The 17,580-nt window shown below is 43.6% G+C and overlaps 1 protein-coding gene across 3 annotated transcripts in view; it reads right to left on the minus strand.

Moving 5' to 3' along the window:
* Window positions 1-329: 329 nt before the first annotated feature.
* LOC124260157 (transmembrane protein 39A-B-like) overlaps window positions 330-17,580 on the minus strand; it is a 46,380-nt gene continuing 29,129 nt past the window's right edge. For all 3 annotated transcript variants that reach the window (XM_046694409.1, XM_046694410.1, XM_046694408.1), the window contains 3 exons: window positions 13,807-13,991; window positions 11,360-11,480; window positions 330-644 (listed from right to left, as the gene is read on the minus strand). In XM_046694409.1, the coding sequence (XP_046550365.1) occupies window positions 417-644; window positions 11,360-11,480; window positions 13,807-13,991 (534 nt within the window). In that variant the 3' untranslated portion in view covers window positions 330-416. The remainder of the gene's footprint in view (window positions 645-11,359; window positions 11,481-13,806; window positions 13,992-17,580) is intronic.

Here is a 17,580-nt window from a genome sequence, read left to right on the forward strand (position 1 = left end):
CTTTGAGATCCAAACTGATTAACCAGTCTCTGATCCTGAAACCATGTTTATGGTTTCCTAAAAGATTCCATCTGGAACTTGACCAACTAGAAATGGCTTGTCTATTAACATCCATATGGTGAAGTCTATACAAGCTCCTAATACCAGTCATGCTCCCATACTCCTTGTTTCTGCTCAAACTGTTTTGAGCCATTCTTCGTATCTGTGATGAGGGAGTGGGTAGATCTATCCTTCCATCTCATTTTCTGAAACTGATCCCATGTGTTATGATCAGTAACTTTATCCAGCACACAGACAGACAATTGATAAAACAAACCACAGGCAGAAAGTACATTGTAAAAACTGCATTTTTATTACATTACTAATATGTTCCACCACAAAACTGTGATCGCTACCTGGCCACACAGTATGACTGGCTAGGTGTTGCTGTTGATGCTCTCTTCTTCCTTGTAACATTTGGCCATAATGAAACGGTCCCTCATCAGTTTAAATAATGTATAGTAGTTGCAGAACAGGATGAGAGCCAGGCAGATAATGTGACTCCACTCCATGCACTGCAGCAAGCGGAAAAACTGATATGCCACCAGTAGCCAGGCCAAGATCAGCAGCCAGTTGATCACCCGAAGTGGTTTATGAAAGAGGAACTGCCAAAATAAACAAACCACACTCAATGCAACATTGCTTGTACTACAGAAACATCCAACATAAGCAATTATGATAACATACATGCATATGGTGAAGTCTTACACAGTAAGTAGCAAAATGGCAATACAATGACAACAAGCATTGTCACTAAGGTTACATATTCCCCCGCTGCAAATTATCAAATCAAACTTATAAAGTAATGAAAGTTTAAGATGAAGGTAAATGTCAACAAAAACATGACTAATCAACCTCTCTTGATATCTGTCTCTTTAGTTGTTCAAACACACACATATTTTCAAGACTGACTTTGACTTTGACATGAATGTCATAGTGTATGAATGATGCAAAACTAGTACTAAAGAAATTGCTTATTGAAAAACATTCAAGAGAAGTCTAAAAGTCTATGAAGAAAATCCAGTGAACCGTTCTTAAAATATCTTGCTGACAATTCAGGTTAACATGCTGAAATCTTCAAAGTGTTGTCGTGACCCTATGTGTGAAGGTCACCAAAATTTAACCAAACCTGTAGAGGTTTTCAATTCTTTGAAGAGAGTCGTCCTTGGGGTACATATATGCATTTTCTGCGCTGAAAATGTCCTGTTACAGTTGTATCAATGTTTTAATAAAAATATTGTACAATAAATAAAATTTTTTATCTATTATACGGCCCCCACCCCGTGGAGTTACCTCCCGCTACGCATGCGCAGCCAACCAGGTAAGCACCTACGCCTGTATCATCATTCCTTCTGCTGAATAAATCAGTGAACAGAATTGCGGGGAGACGGGCGGCCCTACCCAAAGGACGACTCTCTTCAAAGAATTGAAAACCTCTACAGGTTTGGTAAATTCTTTTTCATAGAGATCGTCCTTGGGGTACATATATGCATAAACACAGACTCCCAAAGACCGGAGGCCAGGGAGGAGGGAATTCTGTCATAGTACACATGAATAGTGATCGTTAAGAATAATGTAACAGACACCACAACACTCACATGTCACGTGTCCCGGAGCTTCCGCGAGAGGCATTATGGGAGGGTAACCGACAGGGAGGAAAGGTACTGAGAGTTGACATCGTAGGTTAAGCATAACAAGATCGCATGAAGTGCGAAAGTAAACAACCCCACCCACCTCATGGTCTATCGTGAATCTATTAGAGAGCACCGTAGGGGGGAAAAAACCACTCACAACCGACCATAATCTCCGTAGAGAATCGAAAGGAGTTAGATCATACAACAGCGGACATATCAATAAAACACAATTGAAAGCAGCGTCAACTAAACCAGATAACCAAGACTCACTCGGTCAGGGTGGCAGGACACTGTCCACTGGAGAGAACAGAACGTCCAAAGCGCGCACGATCACGTGAATGTGTATCAAGCTGATCGTGCCTGATAAAAGTGCTAGGCCGGCTCCAAATAGCAGCAGAGCATATCTCTTCAATGGGTAGTGCCGATGCAAAAGCTTTTGACGTGGCTACTGCCCTGACCGAATGAGCCTTCAACCCCTCAGGGGGAGGCTTGCCCTTAGCCTGATAGGCAGCACAAATGACCGAAACAAGCCAGCGAGACAGGGTCTGTTTGCTCGCCGGCACCCCAGCCTTCCCGCCACCGTAACAGCAGAACAGATGGGTACCCGTACGGACCCCCTGTGTTCGTTTGATATAGACCTTGAGAGTCTTTCGGACATCCAACGGGTGAGTGCTCGTAGGAGAGGTCCCCGATGTGGAAGGCTGGGTAAGAGTAGGAAGTTCGATAGGAGCTGTCACATGGAAAGTGTGATCGACCTTCGGTCGGTAAGTATCCGGGAGGCGAATACTGACACGATCTGGATGGAACACAGTCAGCGCCGGGTCTGCCGACATAGCATGTAAGTCGCCGACCCTACGCCCAGATGTTACCGCCACCAGAAATACAGCCTTCCATGTTAACAACTGAATGGAAATAGCCGAAAGACGTGAGAACGTAGGACCGGACAGCCAATCTAGCACAATTGACAATCCCAAGGTGGGCTGGTTCGCCTGATGGCAGGTCGAACGTGATCCACGCCAGCTAAAAAGCGCTGCACGAGAGGGTGCTGCCCCAGAAGAGCACCATCGACAGGGGTGTGAAAGTGGAAATAGAGGTGGAGTAGCTACAAATGGTCGAAGCCGCCAGACCTTCTTCCAAACGAGCTTGCAAAAACTCCAATACTCAGACTAAATCCGCAGAAAAGGGATCTGCAATCCCCCTATCTGAACACCAGCGCGCATAGCGGGACCACCTATCCTCATACTGAACGTTTGTCGAATCCTGCCTCGAAGCCAGAATTGTGTCTGCAACTGCTGCAGGAATTCCGCGTGCTTCGAGGCTAGACCTGACAGAGGCCAAGCCACCCACTGAATCCTTGGATTGGGGTATGGCGCGCCGTTCTGAGTGAGAATGTCCGGTCGCAAAGGTAATAGAACAGGAGGCTGAGCCAGAAACTGAGAATTACCGGACACCAGCTCTGTGACGGCCATAGCGGTGCCAGTAGCACAAGTAGCCGAGCTGGCTGGGTGGACAGCTGGGAGAGGACCCGGGGAATGAGTGGTAACGGCGGGAACGCCCAGAGCACTTTGCCCGTCCAATCCAGCAGGAAGGCATCGGAAGCCAACGCCCTCTGGTCCGGTATTCGAGAGCAGACAACGGGTATCTGATTCGTCCCGCCAGACGCAAACAGATCCACCTGGAACAATCCGTACAATTGGGAGATAACTCCGAATATCTGCCGGTCGAGCATCCACTCGTGCGGGGCCAGGATCCGGCGAGAGAGAGCGTCTGCTCGCACGTTCTCCAGCCCCGGGAGATAAACAGGGAGTACCTGCCACTTGCACTGGTCGCACCAGAGGAGAAACTCCCAAGTCTCCCGAAGGAGCACTAGGGACACCGTGCCGCCTTGCTTCAGGATGTACATCATGGCCGTACAGTTGTCCGACTGAAGACGAACCACCTGGCCCTGAACATGCTCCCGGAAGCGCTCCAAAGCCAACCGCACAGCTCTCAGTTCCAAGACGCTGATGTGAAGGCGGGCTTCGGCTTCGGACCAGAGTCCGGACACCGACAGACTGCCCAGAACACCCCCCAAGCCCGTGAGGGACGCATCGGTTTGAACTGTAAGAGCTGGCGTCGGGATTTCCAAAGGGATCCCCTTGGAGAGATTCCCGACATTGGTCCACCACTGAAGGTGAGGAGACAACCACCCGGGGACTGTGAGACTCCGCTCCAGGTCCTCCAAGTGAGCCCACAGACTCGCCAAAGCTTGCTGTATAGGGCGCATCCTCAACCGCACCCGCCTCACCACAGAGATAGTCGCCGCCATATGGCCAAGTAGACGGAGCCAAGTCCGCGCTGGTGCCTGGGGCTGGGAACAAGGGGCCCGGTCCGGCGACAAGGAGACAAGATCCTTGTGAGTTTGGAACCGCGACCCGAGAAGTCCTGGGTAGGTACCAGGTCGGATTTCTTGAGGTTTATGATCCACCCCAGTTGAACTAGAATGTCTATCACTGTGTGAGTAGAATCTAGGCTCGCTGGCTGAGTTAGCGCGCTGAGCAACCAGTCGTCGAGGTAAGGGTAACAACGCCTTCCTTGCAAAAAGGCTGGGTGCCAACGAAGAGGACTGCTCCTTGCCCTTACCCTTGGCGGGACGGCTCCTCCGCCTGCCCCTGCCCAGCGGCCGAAGCCAGCCGGCAGACTCGGGTGTAGGCTGCACCCCGGAGGAGGAAGCCGGAATGGGAGCGCGGGGGCGAGAAGCCCACGGGTGCTCCAACAAGGCCTTAGAATCCTTGAAGGAGGTAGCTGCAGCAGCAGCCTCCCGTATGACCTGCTGAGCCCCAGGAAACAACGTCGCTCCCAGACGGAAGGGAAGGGCCAGCAAGGTCTGCTGTGTAGCTGCCGAGTAGCGAGACGTCGACAGCCACAGCTTGCGCATCCTCATGACTGCGCACATCACCGTAGACGCCGCTGACCGCAAGGAGTCGCGCGCTAGGTGGGCCTGAACTTTGGATAGTTGGTGTAAGAGAACAACATGCGGGGACACGTCCCCAGCATTCCCCTCAGCCTCTAGGGCCGACCTCTGAATCGAGGAGAGGTAGGCCTCGTGGAAAACACCCGCACCTGCTGCATGGCATTCCGATAGACCTCCTCGTAGGTCTTGTAAGCCTGCTGCAGGGGGGCGCCAGCAAGGGCAAATGGTGGCACTAAACCCCACTTGCCTGGCAGTCGGGGCTGCACCAGAGGAAGCCAAGCCTCCCCCCAGGGCGACCGAAGTAAACACACACTCTTCGACCACTGGTACAAAGAACAGGGAATCATCCCCCAGCTGGTACCTCTTGACAAGTTCGGGCAAGTCGAACCGGAGGCGTGTCCCAACCAGGAGAGGATCCACCACGTCCTGCACTAGGGACGGCAAGATACGGAGTAGCGTCTGCGAGGGTTGCCTAGGGGCAAACGCCTCGCCCGGCAGGCGGAACTCAGACGAGTCCGAGCGGCTGGTAGGTACCGCGGCCTGGGGGATAAACTCAGCAATACGTTGCTGTACCTCCCGCAGAGCCATCGAGAAACGGAAAGCGCCCTCCGGCTCCTCAACCTCCCCAACGTCCATGGACTCGGCACCCGGGCCCGAATCAGAGGCTGGAGGAACTCCACGCTTCAGCACCCGACACCACACTCGAACCCCGGTCCCGAGACGCGGGAGGAATACCAGGCAGAACTGGTTCCTCTGCTCTCATGGGGCGGGGCGGCGCAGGGACCGGAACCCCAGGAATCCTCAAAGGACCCTGCGCCAACACCGAGAGGGGGACTGGGAGCGAACCCTCTCCCTCCGGGTAAGCCGAGGCATCCGGACCCGAAGCCAGAGGCAACGGATCTACAGACGCCTCCAGGCCAAGGGATCGAGCCGGGCTCGGCGATCCCACCCCCGGACTCTCCGTCCCCTGCTCAGAGTGGGCGAGGAACTCCTGCCGGAGACCACCAACCGACTCATGAACCAGGGACTTCACTGAGTCCATGTGCTGCTGAAAAAGCTGTGTTATTACGGACATGTCAAAACCGCTATGTGAAGGAGTAGGCGCCTTATGCGACTTAGCTTTTTTGCCGGCTTTAGCCTTTTTAGCTTTAGACAGGGGGACCTCCTGGGTCAGTTCCCCTCCCGCCTCTCTCAGTTCTCTATAAAGAGAAAATCTGCGGCCCTCCTTTTCTGGGCCCGGGGGGAGAAGCCCATGCACAGCTCACAAACGTCGGGATTATGGCCGACTTTCTCTAGACAACTTAAGCACTTGTCGTGCTGGTCAGCTCTAGGAATGCTCTGTCTGCAGACAGAACATCCAGAAAACGCCTGAAAGCAAACACGCAAGCATGTAGCTAACAGCGGAGCCAGCAGCATAAATATACACGTACAAAACATTGAAAATTACGTGAATACGACCACGGGAAGAAATACTTGGTTAAAACGCAATAGGACAACCACGTGGCACGCTAAACTTCCTGCCCTGGCAAAGCAACACGTGCGTAAACCACGGGAAAGCTAGCATAAAAATTTAATACAAAGTCACAATTATGAGAAAACCGACCGCAAAAGTCTTAGCTGTTCCGTTAAAGGACAAATACAGACCATACATACAGGTGGTGGAATCTCAGACATTATCTTTATCGTAGACAAGGTATTCAGCTAGTACTCTACACGTCTTGACTGTGGAATGACAGCAGAAGGAATGATGATATGGGCCTAGGTGCTTACCTGGTTGGCTGCGCATGCGTAGCGGGGGGTAACTCCACGGGGTGGGGGCCGTATAATAGATAAAAAAGATTTTATTTATTGTACAATATTTTTATTAAAAAATTGATACAACTGTAACAGGACATTTTCAGCGCAGAAAATGCATATATGTACCCCAAGGACGATCTCTATGAAAAAGAATGACTGGGCCCTGGGCCTTTCCTAGATGAAGCTTGGTGTCAAATATGAAGAAAATCCAGTCAACGGTTCTTGAGATAGCTTAACATGCAGGTTCACATGCTGAAATCTTCAAAGTGTCGCCATGACCTTGAAAATTAAGTGAAGGTCACCAAAATAGACTGGGCCCTGCGCCTTCCCTAGACAAAGCTTGGTATTGAATATGAAGAAAATCCAGAGAACGGTTCTTGATATAGCTTAACATGCAGGTAAAATGTTAAAGTCCCCTTGTGACCTTGAAATGAAGGTCAAGGTCACCAAACCTAAGCTGGACCTTTCTTATACTGTGATGAAACCAGGTACCAAAATATGAAAAGAATCTAGTGAACGGTTCTTAAGATATTCCAATTCGGACGGACAGGGCCTAATACTATACCCCCCGCTTCGTGCTAAACGCACGGCAGGGGATAATAATAAAGAAAGTTTACCTGACTGTGTACGGAGCGGACACAAGCTTCAAAGTATTAACAGGCAATACAACTCACGGTAATGAAAGGACAGGGCTATAACTATTCCCCATGTGGCACATTAGAAGTTTGTCCTCATACTGGTGAATACACATGGAGAAAGTGGGTGGAGGCAGGGTTGGGGGAATAACCAGTTGTGTGGGTAGGGGCAGGGGTGGGAGAATAACCAGTTGTGTGGGTAGGGGCAGGGGTGGGGGTGGGGGAATAACCAGTTGTGTGGGTAGAGGCAGGTGGGGGAATAACCAGTTGTGTGGGTAGAGGCAGGGGTGGGGAATAACCAGTTGTGTGGGTAGAGGCAGGGGTGGGAGAATAACCAGTTCTGTGGGTAGAGGCGGAGGTGGGGAATAACCAGTTTGTTGCTAGAGGCAGGGGTGGGGAATAACCAGTTGTGTGAGTAGAGGCAGGGGTGGAGGAATAACCAGTTGTGTGGGTAGAGGCAGGGGTGGGGAATAACCAGTTGTGTGGGTAGAGGCAGGGGTGGGAGAATAACCAGATGAGAGGGTAGAGGCAGAGGTGGGGAATAGCCAGTTTTGAGGGTAGAGGCAGGGGGGGGGAATAACCAGTTGTGTGGGTAGGGGCAGGGGTGGGGAGTAACCAGTTGTGTGGGTAGAGGCAGGGGTGGAGGAATAACTAGTGTGGTTAGAGGCAGGGGTGGAGGAATAACCAGTTGTGTGGGTAGAGGCAGGGGTGGGGAAATAACCAGTTGTGTGGGCAGGGGAGGGGAATAACCAGTAGTGTGGGTAGAGACAGGGGTGGGGAATAACTAGTTGTGTGGGTAGGCCAGGGGTGGAGGAATAACCAGTTGTCTGTGTAGGGGCAGGGGTGGGGGAATAAGCAGTTGTGTGGGTAGGCCAGAGGTGGGGGAATAAGCAGTTGTATGGGTAGGGGCAGGGGTTTGGGGTATAACCAGTTGTGTGGGTAGGCCAGGGGTGGGAGAATAACCAGGTGTGGGTGAAGGCAGGGGTTGGGGAATAACCAGTTGTTTGGGTAGGCCAGGGTTGGTGGAATAACCAGTTGTGTGGGTAGAGGCAGGGTTGGGAAAATAACCAGTTGTGTGGGTAGAGGCAGGGGTGGGGCAATAACCAGTTATGAGGGTAGAGGCAGGGGTGGGGCAATAACCAGTTGTGTGGGTAGGCCAGGGGTGGGAGAATAACCAGTTGTGTGGGTAGAGGCAGGGGTGGGAAAATAACCAGTTGTGTGGGTAGAGGCAGGGATGGGGGAGTAACCAGTTGTGTGGGTAGGGGCAGGGGTGGAGGAATAACCAGTTGTGTGTGTAGGCCAGGGATGGGAGAATAACCAGTTGTGTGGGGAGGGGCAGGGGTGGGGGAACAACCAGTTGTGTGGGTAGGCCAGGGGTGGGAGAATAACCAGTTGTGTGGGTAGGGGCAGGCGTGGGAGAATAACCAGTTGTGTGGGTAGGCCAGGGTTGGTGGAATAACCAGTTGTGTGGGTAGGGGCAGGCGTGAGGGAATAACCAGTTGTGTGGGTGAGGGAACAGGTGGGGGAATAACACTGGTATTATACTTATTACAATTAACTTGATGTTAACAATGATCCTTTTTGACTTGACTACTACAATGAATTCATTAAACATAATGTCAACAATGATCCTGTTTGACTTGTCTACTGCAATTTATTCATTAAACATAATGTCAACAATGATCCTGTTTTACTTGACTACTACAATGAATTCATTAAACATAATGTCAACAATGATCCTGTTTGACTTGTCTACTGCAATTTATTCATTAAACATAATGTCAACAATGATCCTGTTTGACTTGACTACTACAATGAATTCATTAAACAAACTGTCAACAATGATCCTGTTTGACTTGACTACCACAATGAATTCATTCAACATAATGTCAATTATGCTCCTGTTTGACTTGACTACCACAATGAATTCATTCAACATAATGTCAACAATGATCTTGTTTCGACTTTACTACCACAATGATTTCATTAAACATAATGTCAACAATGATCCTGTTTGACTTGACTACTGCAATGAATTCATTAAACATAATGTCAACAATGATCCTGTTTGACTTGACTACTGCAATGAATTCATTAAACATAATGTCAACAATGATCCTGTTTGACTTGACTACCACAATGAATTCATTCAACATAATGTCAATTATGCTCCTGTTTGACTTGACTACCACAATGAATTCATTCAACATAATGCCAACTATGCTCCTGTTTGACTTGACTACCACAATGAATTCATTCAACATAATGTCAACAATGATCCTGTTTTACTTGGCTACTACAATGAATTCATTCAACATAATGTCAACAATGATCCTGTTTGACTTGACTACTACAATGAATGCATTCAGCATAATGTCAACAATGATCCTGTTTGACTTGAATACTGCAATGAATTCATTCAACATAATGTCAACAATGATCTTGTTTCGACTTGACTACCACAATGAATTCATTCAACATAATGTCAATTATGCTCCTGTTTGACTTGACTACCACAATGAATTCATTCAACATAATGTCAACAATGATCCTGTTTGACTTGGCTACTACAATAATGTCAACAATAATCCTGTTTGACTTGACTACCACAATGAATTCATTCAACATAATGCCAATTATGCTCCTGTTTGACTTGACTACCACAATGAATTCATTCAACATAATGTCAACAATGATCCTGTTTGACTTGGCTACTACAATGAATGCATTCAGCATAATGTCAACAATGATCCTGTTTGACTTGAATACTGCAATGAATTCATTCAACATAATGTCAACAATGATCTTGTTTCGACTTGACTACCACAATGAATTCATTCAACATAATGTCAATTATGCTCCTGTTTGACTTGACTACCACAATGAATTCATTCAGCATAATGTCAACAATGATCCTGTTTGACTTGGCTACTACAATAATGTCAACAATAATCCTGTTTGACTTGGCTACTACAATGAATTCATTCAACATTATGTCAACAATGATCCTGTTTGACTTGATTACTACAATGAATTCATTCAACATAATGTCAACAATGATCCTGTTTGACTTGACTACTACAATGAATTCATTCAACATAATGTCAACAATGATCCTGTTTGACTTAACTACTACAATGAATTCATTCAACATAATGTCAACAATGCTCCTGTTTGACTTGACTACCACAATGAATTCATTCAACATAATGTCAACAATGATCCCGTTTGACTTGACTACCACAATGAATTCATTCAACTTAATGTCAACAACGATCCTGTTTGACTTGACTACCACAATGAATTCATTCAGCATAATGTCAACAATGATCCCGTTTGACTTGACTACCAATATGAATTCATTAAACATAATGTCAACAATGATCCTGTTTGACTTGTCTACTGCAATGAATTCATTAAACATAATGTCAACAATGATCCTGTTTGACTTGACTACCAAAATGAATTCATTAAACATAATGTCAACAATGATCCTGTTTGACTTGTCTACTGCAATGAATTCATTAAACATAATGTCAACAATGATCCGGTTGACTTGACTACCACAATGAATTCATTAAACATAATGTCAATTATGCTCCTGTTTGACTTGACTACTACAATGAATTCATTCAACATAATGTCAACAATGATCCTGTTTGACTTGACTACCACAATGAATTCATTCAACATAATGTCAACAATGATCCTGTTTGACTTGACTACCACAATGAATTCATTCAACTCATTGTCAACAATGATCCTGTTTGACTTGACTACTACAATGAATTCATTCAACATAATGTCAACAATGATCCTGTTTGACTTGACTACCACAATGAATTCATTCAACAAAATGTCAACAATGATCTTGTTTCGACTTGACTACCACAATGAATTCATTCAACATAATGTCAACAATGATCCTGTTTGACTTGTCTACTGCAATGAATTCATTCAACATAATGTCAACAATGATCCTGTTTGATTTGACAACTACAATGAATTCATTCAACATAATGATCAAATGTTATGGATAACAACTCTGTTATTTTGTGAGTGCAACGTATCGATACAGATTCTTGTACTGTTGATCCCTGCTTGACAATGGCACAATACTCAAAACATCTCCCTCCCGGACCGAAAAAAAAAAAAGTTGTTATCCATAAAGTTCAATAAAACATTTATGTAATAATAATGTCATGTGCCCTGAAGCAGTCATTACAATTCTTACAGAAACAAGGTATGTAATTTAGTTCAAGCACACATACTCCAATAATTGAAAGAAAATGTCCACTTACATAAAATCTGCCATGCATGCTGTTTCCTGGTTCAGCTGTGACATTTATACCTTCAGCTTTAAACAAACCCCTGACATGTTTGACTAGAGCACCTTGCGGCCATACCTGCAGCTCCGACCACCTGAAACAATGGGATTATTAAATGACAACAGACATACAGGAGATGCACAGTGACAACAGACATACAGGAGCTACACAGTGACATCAGACATACAGGAACTACACAGTGACATCAGACATACAGGAGCTACACAGTGACATCAGACATACAGGAGCTACACAGTGACATCAGACATACAGGAACTATACAGTGACATCAGACATACAGGACCTACACAGTGACATCAGACATACAGGAGCTACACAGTGACATCAGACATACAGGAGCTACACAATGACATCAGACATGCAGGAGCTACACAGTGACATCAGACATCCAGGAGCTACACAATGACATCAGACATACAGGAGCTACACAATGACATCAGACATACAGGAGCTACACAGTGACATCAGACAAACAGGAGCTACACAGTGACATCAGACAAACAGGAGCTACACAGTGACATCAGACATGTAGGACCTACACAGTGACATCAGACATACAGGAGCTACACAATGACATCAGACATGCAGGAGCTACACAGTGACATCAGACATACAGGAGCTACACAGTGACATCAGACATGCAGGAGCTACACAGTGACTTCAGACATACAGGAGCTACACAGTGACATCAGACATACAGGAGCTACACAGTGACATCAGACATACAGGAGCTACACAGTGACATCAGACATACAGGAGCTACACAGTGACATCAGACATACAGGAGCTACACAGTGACATCAGACATACAGGAACTACACAGTGACATCAGACATACAGGAGCTACACAGTGACATCAGACATGCAGGAGCTACACAATGACACCAGACATACAGGAACTACACAGTGACATCAGACATACAGGAACTACACAGTGACATCAGACATGCTTGAGCTACACAGTGACATCAGACATACAGGAACTACACAGTGACATCAGACATCCAGGAGCTACACAGTGACATCAGACATACAGGAACTACACAGTGACTTCAGACATACAGGAGCTACACAGTGACATCAGACATACAGGAACTACACAGTGACATCAGACATACAGGAGCTACACAATGACATCAGACATGCAGGAACTACACAATGACATCAGACATGCAGGAACTACACAGTGACATCAGACATACAGGAGCTACACAATGACATCAGACATACAGGAGTGAGACTGTTACACAGAAATCAAATGATATTTATGTAGATACAACACACTGCAAATTTCATCCCCCCTTTGATTCCAAAACCTTGAACCCAAAATATACTCCACCATAGCACATCACCAACATTTTGCCAATCAGTTACCTCCCCTTTCCTAGGATATCACAACTTGTCAAACGGGGTCTTAGGGAAGTTTTATTACCATATGTTTATTAACATAAAAAAAGGTAAATCATTTCTTATCCTGATAAAATATATTGCAACGTATAGCAGCCTTATACTACAGCTGGTGGGGTAATGTACTAGGTCTTGGCTCCCTCTTCAGTAATCATGGCTAAGTGTGGTATATGATAAATGTGTTGCCCTGAGGACCTGAATATCAACTTGAAGTGAATCCCATCAACAGCCCAGCAGTCTGTCAGAATACTTATGTATAACTGCAGTTCACTTCTTGTTGTGTGCATGCTACACTGTCAGCTGCTACACTAAACACCAGTGGTTCAATTTGCTACTCCCTGACCAAGATGCAACAGTGTTCAAAGGAGTGCACCTGGCAAAGGATGCACCCATGATGTGAAAAAGAAACTGTGCTGATGCTGCAGCTTGTGACGCTTAAGGATTAGTAATGAGATGCCATCAAGCCATACACATACTTGACGAAGAAGGTCTGAGCCAGTGCCTCTGATCCTCAAGATGAAAGCTCTTAAGTATTGTCAGTATCTCTGGAGAAGTACTAATCGTATTCTATCTGATAAGCACTACATAATGTACCAATGGTAGCTCTCAAAAGGTCAGCTGGCTGTAGTAGCATGTCTGAAGGAGAAAGTGTATGTTTCAGATGCACTTGTGGATCCTGAACCTCATAGGTGAGACTAAAGGCTTCTTACGACCAGAAGATTCCAAGACTACTGTACTCAAGTACTATACCATAACAACAGGTTGTTGAGTCCAAGATTATAGAATGATTGGTTCAATCCTGAAAACATGTAACATAATGCTCAATGAGAAGAATTTTCAAGGGTGTTCAAGGGGACGTAGTTCCAGATCTACACCTTGTGGAGAACCACATTTGGGATCTGAGTTATGCAATAGGAGTGAGGGAATTAGACATGTTGTATCAAGATAAGAAATAATTAACGTATATGCACATAACATTACATAGTACTTACGCATTATACGGTACATGAGCATGTCGTCCCTCCACACGCTGCCATCGACCAAGGTGAAGGGCACATCGGTGCAGAAGGTCAAGGTAGCGAGGTGACAGGAAGTGGGCAATGAGCATGAGAAAAGCACTGAGCCAGGTGAGACATACATGTTGTCCTACCCACCATGTGTCATAGTACAGGGTGTTCTGTGGAAGAAGAGAGTTGCTAGCTGCAGTTAGACAATGACACACTAATCTAAACAACAGTCATCCTTCTCCCTACTTCCTTTGTATACACTTATAGCAGTTCTTCAGCATGTATGACAGCAGCCTGATATTTTATAGGACACCTTTCAGTCAAGTCATTCACTGTGAATGAGATAAACTTCAAGTCACTGCTTACATAATATGTGTGAGTAACATAGAAATATACAATGTGTAGTGCACTAGAAATGTATACTAGATCAGTAAAGTACATATAGTCCACAGTGAACCATATATACCTGTAAAACACAAAACACATTACAAACATTCATTCATGCAGACTAAGTAATGGACCATCACGACACTTATAATATGGCTCATTGGGAGTCTTTCTGCTAGCTGACAAAATCATTTGGAATACTATTCATTTGTTTGTTTAATGCCGCACTCACCAATATTCTAGCTGTATGAAGGCTATAAACAATAAAGACTTGACCAGACAATCCAGTGACTGATAAAAAATCCACTCCAGGTACGACACACAATTAACCAACAGAGCATGACCATGTGGACTCTACTGTGTCTCTCACCTCTACTACCAAGCTGCTCGCTATATATGTTTACCTGGAATCACCACAAGGTGAATCACATTCATATACGAGGAAATCTCATCAGACTGGAATATAATCCCATACATTCTGGAATATATTGTATTTTCTCACAAACAGAATATTTTTTCAGAGGAAGTAAATAAAGTATTTTACAAATTACAGACAATAGTCTTAAAGACAACATAAACTCCACCATAACCTTACATGCAGCTCCTGTTGATGAGAGTGTAGACACAAGCTTAGAAATTCACAAATAGTAAGCATAGTAACCTGCTCTTTCACTCCAATATAACAACAGATTTTACTATCAGGAAACTGATTTTGGTTAATTCTATCAATTTACTGGTCATTGATTTGGGCAAATATTTAATCAAATCGTTGAACTTATCTTATAAAAAGGGAGAACTTTCTATATCTCTTAAAAGGGGACTCATCACATGCATTCCAAAAAGCAATACTAGTAAATCAAAAATATATTTAAAACATTGGCGACCAGTTTCTTTGTTATCAATTTTCTATAAAGTTGCGTCTCTCACAATTTCCAAATGGATAAAAACAGTTCTTAATATACTGATCAATGAAGACCAGAAAGGTTTTATGTCTGGTAGGTATATTGGGGAAATTACTAGAATGATATATGACCTTATGGAATATACAGAAACTCATCAAATACCTGGTCTACTTTTACTTATAGATTTCGAAAAAGCATTTGACACTGTGGATTGGGCATTTATAGATAAAACGTTGTCATTTTTCAATTTTGGAACTTCTATTAGAAAATGGTTTAAAACTTTGTACGGAGCAATCGAATCAAATGTTTGAGTCAATGGATATGGTTCCGCTATGTTTAATATATCTAGAGGATGTCGCCAAGGCGACCCTCTCTCGCCATATATATTTATTCTATGTGATAAGAAATAATAAAAATATAAAAGGTATAAATATTGGCAATATAGAATATTTACTTCATCAGTTTGCTGATGACACAGCCTGGACCTTAGATGGTTCTGAACATTGCCTTTTTGCAGTTTTAAATGTATTGGATATCTTTGCAAGATTCTCAGGACTAAAAATTAATATCGAAAAAACAAGGCTTATATGGATAGGATAAAAAAAGCGCTCAAGAATGAAACTTTGTCCTCAAAAGAATCTAAACTGGGACCAAACGTCCTTTAACCTACTTGGTATAACATTTACGCTAGATACTGACGATATAGTCGAAGAGAATTACAAAGAAAAACTTAGAGCATGTGAAACACTAATGTATATCTGGTCCGCCCGTAACCTTACTCCGCTCGGTAGAAATGTAGTTCTAAAATCACTAATCATTCCAAAACTAAATCACCTTTGGCTCTATTCCTAATCCAAGAGATGATGTTATAAACTCATTACAACGAAAATGTTACAGATTTATTTGGAACTGTAAACCTGATAAGATAAAAAGAAAACAGATAATTAGTGATAAAAAAGATGGAGGATTTAATATGCCCAACATAAAAGGTATTATACAATCGCAAAAATTGTCCATGCTAAGACGTTTTCTTTCACACTCTGCTAAATGGTGTAATCTTTTTATTTTGAATTTCCCAAAGATAGGTTATGGTAATATATTTGAGTATAGTTGTCAACATTTGAGAGATAAAATACTTCCTTTGATAAGAAATAATTACTACAAAGATGTCGCTTTCAGTGGTGGGACTTTACATCTCAACTTGAATTAAACTCTGAAAAAGATAGTGATAATGAAATCCTTACTGAAAGTATATAGGTATAATAAAAATATTATGGTAGAATGTAAAACGGTTTACTACAAAGAATGGTACGAGCACGGGGTTCGCTGGATTAATGACTTGATTGATAATAATGGTAATTTCTTTCAATTTGAAACGTTTCTAAAACAATTTGACATAAAAACAAATTTTCTCAAATAGCATGGTCTTATTTGCTCCGTTAAACAATATCTTCGAAAGACCAATACAGATTTAAAAACAATAACACGCAAACCAAACCCTGTTCTACCCCGATATATGCGACATCTCTGTAAGAATGTAAAAGGGACGCAATACTTGTACAAAACTCTAATTTCAGGTCTAGGTTTAAAAAAACCAACATGCATCGAAATGGGAACTACACAATTTATACGACGACATTATATCTAATGACTGTCCACTTTACAATACTATTCCCTTTAGATGTACGAAAGATACTAGACTACAATGGTTCCAATACAGACTTTTACACCATATCTTGCCAACAAACATTTTTTTAGAAAAGATAGGATATAAAGACACTAGTAATAGCAGTTTTTGCTCCAAAGATATAGAAACAACTATCCACTTATTCTGGTCTTGCAGCAAGGTAAACCATATATGGAAAAAACTTGAGAACTGGCTACATGCTAAAGCACAAATAAACCTCAAAATTGAAAAGAAACATGTAATGCTTGGTTACCCAAATAAAAACAATGATCCAATAAATATCATCTTAATTTTCTTCAAGGAACTAATTTTTCGAAATAAGTTTAACAACATTATGCCATCTTTTCAAGTTTTCAAACATAAACTGTTTGAATATTATATGTTAACAAAGAGCTCGTCAATAATTAGTTGTAATATCAATGCTTTCTACACATTCTGGTCGTCATGTCATGATTTATTCTGCTAAAACTATTTGATTGTTAATCATGTATACTGGAATATCACTGTTATTTGTTTGTATAAAATGTTGTAAAATGCAACAAAATAAAAAACTATAAAAAAAATTAAAAAATTTACTGGTCAAAGTTGCCAGTGAACCAAACTTAACTGGGAATCCATAGATATTAATCAGTCATAACTAATTTAGTCCCACCAATGTGATAACACTCAGAGTGTTGTGGGCTTGTCACAGACATCCCCCACAAACAGGTCTGACATCACTGTCATCATGGGGACCTATTTATCTTTGTATCAATTGACCTTTGTTTTCTGAGGGACACAGAA

This window comes from Haliotis rubra, unplaced genomic scaffold, assembly GCF_003918875.1.
Source record: "Haliotis rubra isolate DU_JTF1 unplaced genomic scaffold, ASM391887v1 Scf751, whole genome shotgun sequence".
NCBI lineage: Eukaryota > Metazoa > Mollusca > Gastropoda > Lepetellida > Haliotidae > Haliotis > Haliotis rubra.